Source organism: Aphis gossypii, chromosome 1 (genome assembly GCF_020184175.1).
Source record: "Aphis gossypii isolate Hap1 chromosome 1, ASM2018417v2, whole genome shotgun sequence".
NCBI lineage: Eukaryota > Metazoa > Arthropoda > Insecta > Hemiptera > Aphididae > Aphis > Aphis gossypii.
This window is the reverse complement of record NC_065530.1, coordinates 58,896,150-58,907,955: the sequence shown is the minus strand read 5'-3', so window position 1 is coordinate 58,907,955 and position 11,806 is coordinate 58,896,150. Positions and strand designations below refer to the sequence as shown.

At 23.9% G+C, this 11,806-nt stretch overlaps 1 protein-coding gene across 3 annotated transcripts; it reads right to left on the bottom strand.

The window, feature by feature from the left end:
* Positions 1-2,692: 2,692 nt before the first annotated feature.
* LOC114128563 (polycomb protein Scm) lies at positions 2,693-11,270 on the bottom strand. Of its 3 annotated transcripts, none has more exons than XM_027993101.2 (14): positions 11,101-11,270; positions 10,487-10,553; positions 10,086-10,228; positions 7,768-7,900; positions 7,262-7,362; positions 6,855-7,089; positions 6,603-6,788; positions 6,377-6,523; positions 6,183-6,317; positions 5,897-6,094; positions 5,338-5,496; positions 4,999-5,264; positions 4,802-4,929; positions 2,693-4,383 (listed from the first exon to the last, which is right to left on the bottom strand). In XM_027993101.2, exons 2-13 carry the CDS (start codon positions 10,506-10,508, stop codon positions 4,804-4,806), a joined length of 1,851 nt encoding a protein of 616 aa, XP_027848902.1. In that variant the 5' UTR covers positions 10,509-10,553; positions 11,101-11,270; the 3' UTR covers positions 2,693-4,383; positions 4,802-4,803. The 3 variants fall into 3 exon arrangements, with proteins under 3 accessions (XP_027848902.1, XP_027848903.1, XP_027848904.1); XM_027993102.2 differs by lacking the exon at positions 11,101-11,270 and adding an exon at positions 10,786-10,874; XM_027993103.2 differs by lacking the exon at positions 5,338-5,496.
* Positions 11,271-11,806: the final 536 nt, after the last annotated feature.

Genomic DNA, 11,806 nt, shown 5'->3' with positions numbered 1-11,806 from the left:
CTATAATAAAGATGTATTTGGGTTTTTAAAATATAATTACTGAGAGTTTCATGATCCAGTTTGCTTGTTTGTTTTATATTTTTTTCTGGTCAATTTTGAAATATGGTTCAATAATAATAATGAGCCTTCATTAATAGATATTATATAGTAGGTACCTATCTGATAAAAAAAATTGGAATACCTATGAATCAGAAATCTATATTTTACGTATATTGGCAATTTGGCATGTAAAACAAACAATTTTAATTTACTCTTGCAATCATTAGCTTTAAAATTAAATATTTGAAATTCAGAATGAAGTTTAATGACTTACCTACACTGTTTTTATAAAATTCTTTTTGTCCATAATAATTATAAATTTTATAAAAAAAAAAACACACCGTTAAATCAAATACATGTATTAGATATTTGAATGTATTATTTATAATAGATGTAGGTATATTTTTCGTGTATTTACATTCGTCCGATTGTATTACTTACTGGACATTTCCCCCTTGGATCAATATATTATATATTTTTTACACATAATAATAGGTTGTAAAATGGAAGTATAGCACGGGGAGAAAGGTCCACACACCAAATATTACATAAGTACCTAGTAAGTATACTTAGATATTTTATATTTAATTGTCTATTTTACTAATAAATAATAATTAATGCAATAATACCTAACCGTATATACGAACCTAGCCTTGATGTTTCGGAAGAATAAATATTTTTCAAAACCTTAATCCTTCCCTGTCCCATAAATCATTATTATTAATATATATATATATATATTAATAATACATTACAGTATAGTATTTTACAGTATTATATTAAATGCTAAAAACTACAAAGTATCAGGTTACCTCATTACCTGTATCATATATTATACATTTGTCATTTACACACGATGACTCACGTCTCACTCCACTCAAAATATTAATAGGTTTTATATACAAAGAACTTTATTTATTTAGGGATTGATACTGTAAATCATGCACAGACGTACAGTTCCATTTTCATTGGATCCGTCAATGCTAAAAAGTAGTTTTCCGAAGCTTTAAGGGAACGCCACAGTAGCAAAAATATACCGTACAAGAAATCATGTCAATTTTGTTCCAATAATACGGCTTACTGAATGGTTTATTAGAGCAAAATACCTTAATTAAAAGTTTAGGAGGAGAGTTATATTGGGTGACGTATAAGATTTGATTTTTGATATTTAAATTTTTTTTTATATAAATTATTCAATTAAATATAAGTAAAAAAGTGAAAAAAAAAATAGAAAACGCAAAACGATTTTAAGAATGAAGTATCAAAAATCTAAATAATTTTTAATGGTCCTGGTGGCCACAGGGTACAAATAAAAAATGTCATGAATTGCAGCAAGCGCCTAGTGGTATGTTTGGGACTAAGTAATTTGGATGTTTCTAAAATATCTAGGTCATTCATAATTTTCTAATTAGAATAAAGTTGGTTACCTAACTTAAGTATTAAATTATATCATTTTTAGTAATAGTAGGATTATTATTTTTTTTTACTTTAGTACATAGATGTAATAAACAAAAACATTTAAAAAAAAAAGCCTAACCCAAGTGGGTACCGTTCTGCTGTACATTTAAGTGCCGTATGGATTAATATTATATATTATAATAGGAGTGTCAAATTTGAATCCAATAATAGGTATCATTGTATACGAAAAAAGATTCTGAACGAAGATGATTTGTCAGCCTAGGATATAATTATTATAATTTCGAATGGTTAGTGAAAAAAGTAGTTTATATTTTAATGGTCTGAATATACCAAAATATAAGTTCTTTTATAATTATTATAAGCTAAACTTATGGAAAATCTCGTTTTGAATTTTTAACTCTTAGCTAGGTACTTATATAACAATTTTTACGAATTATACCAACAAAATAATTTGCAAATATTCATGGTTTTGACGAATTTATGTCAATATTTGAACTTTCAAATGCTAATAAAAAAAATTGTGCCTATGTATTCTTGTAATTTTTTAATCGCTATAAGAAGAGTTTATGAAGAATTTTGTATTAAATTTTCAAGTATTTTGACTGGGCCAAAATTTTTTATTAACATTTCAAAAAAAATTCTCAGAAAAATCGAAAATTTCAATTGTCTATAAATAGCTCAAAAAAGTCAAAATATTTTGAAAATTTAGCGATGTATTAATAACGATAATTTAAACATGTGGTGAAAATTTCAAGTATTTTCAGTGATAAGTTTTTGAGTTACAACCATATAAAAAAATCAATTTGGTCAAAAACTGGTTTTGCGTAAAAATTCCCATTTATCCGTCACTTTTTTTTGTTTTTCTCGATTTTTTTGAAAACTGTTGAACAATTTTTATATGTGGCCTTTATAATGCACCAAGGATATTTACTTTGCCATTGGAAACCACTCTCTAAAGTTTGAAATTTAAGCATTATTTCGACTAGTTTAGCTGTACAGACACAATAAAAAAAAAAAATTAACACACATCATAGTAGAATCAATACATTCATCACTCCGTTCAGAATCTAAAAAAATGCACCTAGTCAGTAAAAAATGTTTTTTTTTAAATAGTAATTTTGAGATTTTGAGGTAGACTACGATGACTGATTATTGTTTTTCGTTGTCCAGTCAAAATTTGTAATGTGTAAGAAGTGAGGATAAAACCAAATTAATTTAAAATTGAGTGTATAACTACCAAATAGATATTAGATTTTATTAGTCAAAATACTTATACTAATTGCACTCTACAATAAATTGTACTTACTACTTTTTACACGTGACTATTGCAAACTCTGTTAATTTTATATGTATTATATGAATAATTGTTTACTGTAAAAACCATATGTGTAACTATAAAAGTTAGGTTATAAGATATGACTTGTATGTTTTATAATAAATCATAAAATGTAACAAGTGAACAACAATGTTTAAAATATTTATAATTAATCGTATTGTGAATATTTCTTTGAATAATATTTTAATATTGGTTGGGATAGTCACAAAGATAAAATTTATGTAAGTACAAATAAATGTTAATACTGATAGTTAATGTGGTATGTTTATAAAACAATACAAATGCAAACAAAATACTATATTCATTTAAAAAATATAATTTTTCAATACAATCAATCAAAATATTTCTAAAATCACAGAAACAATTGCCATTACATTTTTCTCCCATTACGGCTACTAATATTATGATATAATTAATAAATAAAATAAATATTTCTATTACTAAAACTAAATTCAAATATACCTATATTACAAAAGTTGAAATTTGATAAAATATTACAGATTTATCTTATAAATAAATTAAAGCTAATAACAAAAAAATAACATAAATTAAAAGTACAAAACCATGGAGTGTAAAATATTATAACTTTTATATGATCACAATTACCTTTTTTAATATTATAAAATTATTTGTTGCTAGTTATTTACTTGTCACTACTAATTAAACTAATCATTTTAGCTAATAGGATATCATGGACTATAGTTTAATATTTGTGCTAAGCGAGGTTTTGGTTCCCAGAATATCAAATTAATACTTACCATTACATTATTCAATTCATTCAATCACTAAGATAATAGGCAATATAAAACTTAAATATACCCAATAAAATCCATTGTATAAAGAAGAATATTCTGATTTTATAGATTCTAATAAAAAAAAATCATACAACAATTTATATTTTCTAATAAAAATTCATAAGGTATATAATTATAATTTCTGAACTTGATAATACACTAGTAATTAGAAGAAAATTATTCTAAAAAAAAACAATATATTAAATGTATTAAACGTACAAATGACTTAATTTTTGCCCATTATGTAACATGCCAAATTTGTACATTGTAAAATCACCACTGAGCACAGAGAAAATAGATCAATTAAATTGTACATTGACTTAAAGCTTACTATTAGTCTTATGAAAAATTATATTGTTATGTTACACATATGGATATGCGGTAGACAGAGGTAACAACACAATATATAACATCCTCTTAACATATTATTGATTATTAAATAGATTCAATGACAACAAAATATGGTTTAAAATTTAGTTATAAAGAAATATATAACTATATTTTATATTTTATATCAGATAAAAGATAAATTATTGTCTATATAAATTAGAAAACAAAAATTTACAATGATTTAACGCTAGTTAATAGAAATTTCATAAATAAAATAATATATTTATTAAGGAAAACATAATTATTATAAATTAAAAAAATTGTATGTGAATTAATTTCATATTAAATGTCTATTACCTAAGCACCAATCATTCATAATACATTAAAATAGTTGGAGAGCCAACTTTTAATAATTTAAACTTTACTGTTATCAACCTTGAATAATAAGTTCCTAATGCTTTTTACCTGTAAAATATAAAGAAAAAATATATTTCTTTAACAAAAAAAAAGGAAAAATTACAATAGTTAAAATTCTCATATTTTTTTTCTAGTTGATTTTATATTGTCTATAATATTTTATTGAGTATGATTGTGACTTGAGTATCAATATTTTAGCACACTGCTACCCACTTATCTAAGAGAATTTTACACTTGAGTGGACGTCACTCTGAATAGAGTGGGTCTGGTGGGGTAAAAAGATACAATTGTAATGAATGTGGGGTTATGTACTAGTGTTCTACGAAGTACTACGTTTTTGCACTGTGCCAAATTCAAGTAAATGAAATGATTGTGTCAAGGCCATGGCCAGCTGAGTGACCATTCCGCCACACTGCTCACTGAATTTATAATTAAATAGGTATTTTAATAAATAAATAAAACTTACTTTTATCTTCGTCGAGGTTTTAATCTATTGATTAAATTTTGAAGTTTTAAAGCAGGTCCTAATTTAAGTCCCATATATTTCATCATTGTATCAGAATTCAATAATAGTAAAGCTTTTCCATCAATTTCCTAAAATAATAATTTTATTTATTTAACATGTTAATATAATTAAATTGTATCTTAAATAATAAATCTTACATGTTTTCTAAAAAGATCAGCAAATGTATTTAATTGTAAGTCTATACAATTTATATGTTGAATAACATCTTCTACAGACCATTCTGCAGGGTCTACAGGTAATCTTAATGGCCCTTCAGTTGGGGTTGTTGAAGATGCAGCTTCCATTTCAGGTTCAGTTGTACATGGTTTTTTTGTTACTAATGTTACTTCATCTGGAGTTGAACTTTCTGGTGAACCATGTCGTTTTATACTTTTGCTATCATTGGTTATTACTTCATTCACATCTAAAATAAAAAAAATTATTTTAATAACATAAAACTTTATACATTATTATAATTATTAAATATTATTATTTACTCTTTTCTAGTTTACACTCGGAGCAAACATTTAAAGCAGGACTTAATAAATTTTTGCAGCATGATAGATCCTCTAACAGAGTTCTTATATAATCCCAAAACTCATCTGTTTTCTCAATTTTTGGTAATTTAAAAACTCTAGATTTTCCTTCATATGTAGCTGAATATCAAACAAATTAAATGTTATTATTTTGTAATGAATATTAAAAAATAATTATTGATTCTTGAGAAAACTTTTAATCCAAATTTATTTAAATTTTTCGAACTAATTTATATACAGCTAACATATTGAAGATGTATGCTGTTTGTTTTTGTGAAGGAGAGGGATGATTATTGAGGATAATATAGGCTGGGTTAGTGTGTATAAATTCAAACTGAGTTAAGTGCTTCTGTATAGAGCAAGGTCCTAATAATTTAAAAAAGGTTAAAAATACTATTTTTTTTTATATTTTATTAAATTACTTTATTATGACCCAATATTAGAGAAAAATTTATATAAGTTGACCACATTACTGATCTAAAAATAAGTGTAGTACATAATTATTATTTATTGTGTTTACCTGTAATTGTACATGTACTATCACCTTGTTTCTTCATCAATGTTGTCACTGATTGTATATCATGTGCAGTGTTTACTAAATGTTGTATAGTGTCTTTTAAAACTTTTTGTACTAATCCAGGCCCTAATTGCTTGGGAAGTTCAAATAATTTAGAAGAATCCATAAATGGGCCACACTTGCACTCATGGTTTATAAATACTGGAAATTAAATTGTTTTAATTAATTATAAATAAATCAAACTTATAAAATAAATGTATTAAATAATATTAATTAAGGATTTTAATACCAGAACATGATTCTTGAATACCAGCTTCAAGATCACTAGCACTATCTGGAGTTAAATTTATAGAATCATTAAAATTTTGTTTCATATTTGCTGAAGATTGTGCACTATTTGGTCTACCTCCTGAATAACGAGATCCTGCAATAGTTGATTTGTTAATTTATTTTATTATAATAACCAAGTATAATATTTATTACCCTTATGACCAGGTGGCTGCAAAGGATGGCCACTTTTTATACACCATCCCACTGGAAATATATCTCTAGAATCATATGAACACCAATAGTCAAATGCACCTCTCCATCCATCAAATGTAACAAATATATTGTTTTTATTGACATCACCTAATAAAATTAAAACAATATAATTATATTTACTTTATTAAATATATAAAAAATAAGTTAATGTAATTAATTAATCTACCAATAGTCGCTACACAAATTAAATGGGGATTTTTTTTATCCACTGCTTCAAGTTTTTGACCAACTTTAAATAAATTATCAGTAGGAGTATCTGGTTCAGATTTAAAAGCAGTTTCTGGAGAATAGAAAGCTCCATTAAGGGTTTTCACTAAGAACATGGGGAATAGTGAACCATTCATACGAAAACCTAAAAATAAATTTAAAACTTTCATCAATATCAATTAAATACAAATACATAAAATCATAAATTTACCAAGTGGAGGTTGTAACATCCCGCCTTTTTTTTCTGTATAACCAATTGGTTTTAACTCTGTAGAGTCAACTAATCGCCAAAAATCATTTTTATCATCTCCTCCATCTAGACGAAGACGTATTCTGGGACCAACAACACCTATGACGGTTGCAATACACATAGATGTTATGTTCCGAGGATCAACAGCTTCTAATTTCATACTCGGTTTAAATTCATTTTCCGGGGATACTTCATGCTAAATGTAATAATATTTTAAGTTAGATAATATATAATTTAAAATTATTATTTATTTTTTTTCAAACTTAATAATTAATTATAATCACAAGTATTAAGGTATAGAATTTATGTAATGTAAACAATATATTCCATACAAATCATTCACAAAAATTAATTATTTTTTTTTTAACCTGTTTAAAACAATAAGTAGGAGCTGCAGAGCTTGAAGTTTCTTTAAGATAATTATCCCAATCAAATACTGGATTTTTTACTTGAACATCTCCAAATACAGCTAAAACAAAGAAACAATATAAAATAGTATACTTTGGTATTTAACATCAAGATAAATAAGATATAATTTTTAGCACATAGTTATTACCACCTCATTGTTATTGCAAAACAACACTGAATAATTAAAAATGATTGTTCTAAATGAATTTTAATAATAGAAATTTAATTCACTATAAAACTTTTAAGCATGTTTTGCAATTATTATATGTTTAAAAATGTATCTAATAATCTAATGTGACTAACAACTATGAAGAAAGCGAAGTAGGATTTTATAATATACATTAAATTTTAATCATGCTTGTACAATTTTACATTAATTTAATATACTTAAACTATTATAAAATATATATTTATATACAAATATGAAATTTTAGTAAGGGTTTCAAAATTAAATACAAGGACTAACTTTTTTTTGTTTGTTCTTTCCTTTGATGTTTATTTAAACAAACAGTTGAACAAAAGTTTTTTGCTGTAGAATCTTGATTTTCTTGTTTAACTGGAGAGCCTTTAATTATATTATCACAATTTGCACATCCATTCTATAGTAATGATAACTGAGTTAATTTTAGTTAAATAAATACTAAGATATATATTTAGTACTAAAAATTAAAATAAATAAGTAGTATAACACTCACACACACATAAATAACCCTGTTGTGCAATTAAATAACAGTTTAAATTTAAATTTTATAACATGAAAAAATAGTTTAAAATATTTTAAACATCAATATTAATAATATATAATCAAATATTATAGTTTTATCAGATGTTTATTTATTATAACTTAACTTATAAAAATTAGTAACTGTTAAAATACAAAACTTAGCAAAAGTAATAATAGTTAGGTTAGGTAATGTCATAGTTTTATTATGGGTAATAAACTATAATTTTATTTTTTACTGTTAATGATTTGAGAAATAAATTTTTGATCATATTTAATAAAGTTAAATGATGGGTTGTTTAGACTGATAATAATAAAAAAAAAAAATTTTAGTACTTTAATTAGATACATTTACCATAGTAACAGATTTAACAAATATTGTCATGAGAGTTAAATATTTGCATTATAAAATATTATACTCTGAATCTATATTGGACTCTAAAATACTAAAATGCTACCAAATGCCATAAATTTGATAAAAATAAATGAAATTTTGTAAATTAACAACAGAATATTATTTTTAAATCAATATAATATACCTGGAATTAAAATTTTTTTTATATATAAAATAGTTAAAATCCTACATATTGTTTCAAAAACTATAAACGTTTTATTTAAAATTTAAAGTAAATTTTAGTATCTTGCATAGGTAATATATACTTATGTTTTGAATTTTATATAAGGTGATTAAGAGTAAATAATAAATTCTACCATAATAAGTAATACTTTTTTTAGTCATTCACGAAGAACCTATATTTTTAAATTCACTATAATTTTTGTATATATAACAAATTAAAATAGGTATTTGATTTAAGCTTATACATGACTCAATTACTATAGGAATTAATAATATAATTAATCTTTATAAATAAATAAGTCAATTTTGTTTTAGCTTTTTTTTCCCATTTGGTTTTACCATCATCTAACTTTTTCTATATTTTAAGTCCATTGATATGAGTTACTATTAGTATGGTCTCTATCTTTGCTTGAAAATCTTAAATAATCAGAATTTTGATAAATTTATTATTAAAGGAAAAAATTTAATGAGTATGTTCAGTATACATTTTTAATATTTTCAATGGTCAATATGTATATGTTACCAGATATATTGACAATTTCTAATAGTGGAAGGAAATCATAAATTGCCAAGTACCTATATGTTATCATTTCCTAAAGATATTAGGCAAAGATGCCATTACTTTTTGGATATTTTAATTTAATCTGTCTAATTAAAATATGATTTTTAACAAATCTAATTACTAATTACCTCACTATCATCCTAATAATCAATAAACATATAAGGTTTATTTTAACATTTTTCTTAACTTTGCTTAGTGTATTTTAATCATTTTTACATTTGCAAATTCTATTAGTAACAAATACGTGCTGCAATAAAAAGTAGATACACACTACTAAACGGGCAATGTTGAATGTATAGATTAGGGACACTTTTAATTAAAGACATAAATATTGCGATATGTGATAGCCATAAAATTGTTCAATCAACCGGTTGATATCAGTCATTTCCCCACCTGCTATTTTTAGATCACGAACAATAATGACAGTTGATACCAAACTTGGCAGATGATGATTATGATTTTTAGCATGTGGCTGTTGAGAGGTAGTCAATGTTTTCGAGTAAGAAAGTAATATGTGATAGCATTGCCTAAAAAACTATGGAAATTATGACAATTCCTAGGCAATGATATAATTTCTTTCTTTAATTAGTAATTGTCATCACTTTCTAAATTGTTAATATTTCCAGTAAAATATATATTTATAACTTTATAAGAGCTATTTATGAAATCATGTATATATTATGAGTATTATTTTTCATTTATATATATATGTTAACAACAAAAAAAAAAAATTTATCTCTCTAATAGTCATCTTATGGTAACATAATAAAGATCTAACATAAAATTGACGACTTCCTTAATTTTTTTATTTATAAACATTTATTTAATGCACAACAATCAGTTTCATACATTATTACTAGCCTAATTACAAAATAATATTTTATAGCTACTCAAATAGTTAATTAATTAAATTACAATAATTACCTTAACATATTCTTTTCGAAATTCTGTAAGACAATTGACAGAACAAAATTCTTTTTTTCCATTTTGTGTAGGTAATACATAATTCAAAGGATGTTTTTTGTCATTACACATAGTACATCTTGGCTTTCCTTTCGGAGGGCGACCTTAAAAAGGTAAAATATTAATAAATTAGGAGATTTTTTTTAGATTAATCAATAAAAATGTTAAATCTGATTAAAATTGAATCTTATAATAATGCCATTTTAAGCCAACATTCTCAATTATAAACTATAAGTTTACTTCTAGGTTAAATTAAAGTAAATTCACTATTCTCTAAGAAAAATAAACCATTTAGTATGTTTTCTTGATATATTATTTATTTATTAGTTAATATAAATTAGTAAAATATAGTTCAAACATACCTCTCATCTTGTTGGTTTGCATAAGTATAAAATAAGTCCAAATTAGTGCTTAATTTTCTATTTAAGCCTAGAATATAAAAATCAAACAATAATTAATTGTTATCTTAAGATTTAATATAAAAAGTAATGAATATAAATGTTATAATTTGGTGTCCTTTAACAAAATTAAAGTGTATTTAGGTATATAAGTTAATATGTTTTTTCATTTTCATTATTTTATTTCTATAGTAATACTACTACCACAATATTATACTCATAGTTAAAATAAATTACTGATAAAAAAAAAGTCAGGTACTTACTAAATTTTTTTTTATTAAATTAGATATAGGATACTAAATGAACACCTAAACTATGAGCCAAACTTATTCAAGTATACACCTATATATAATACATACATATATTCATAGTAGTAAGTACTACAAGTAATAATCAACAATTGAAAAATTTAATTAATATCAAAAACTTGATATTTGATAATAGACATCATGTTTTACAGCTAAAAGAATTTAAAATTTAAAAAAAATAATAAAATCCATATCCAGATGGCTGTAATTAGTTTAAATTTATTTAATACTTTTTCTCTAAAATAAAGGTTATAAATAAATTAAACTTACTTATTTAGTTATATAAAAGCTTAGAAGTAGAACAGTAAGCTTAAAACTAGGACAATAGTTATTAGTTTTTAAAAGTTGATTAGATAAATAGCAATAATAGCATTATCGGCTTTTTAAGTCTAAAGAAAAACGTCAACAAAAGAACTTAGTCCGCCATTGGCAGGATATGAAAGATAACAGTGGCTTACAAAATATTGTAAAGTTTACATAACAGTAGTTGTATCTACAACCATGGTTAATATGTAAATACAAATTTCATGGAACATACCTGATATTTCATGGAAAATAGGACTATAGGGGAACAATTTTTCATATGAGATAACAGTTGCGATAATCTTAATTAATTATAAATTATATTATGTTTTGTTAGTTAACGTAATTAAATCAACTTTTGTACTTCTAACCACGACCATATAGATATATTTATATGACTGTGCTTCTGACACTTCTGTGATAATACATTTATACGTGGCATTAAGCACGATTTAAAATAAACAGAAACATGAAGAATAATGAAGTTAAGTTATCCCTACACCGTAAGAGAAAGAATATTAGAAATGAATTACGTGTACGCCCTTTTCCAATTAAAATCTGCTTAGAAATACGTTTTTTGTCTAAGCTTTAATATTTATTTTTGTTAAAATAATTTGTGGAGTCAAAATCGTAATTTTTATTCTATTAATAATTATATAAAAATACATATTTA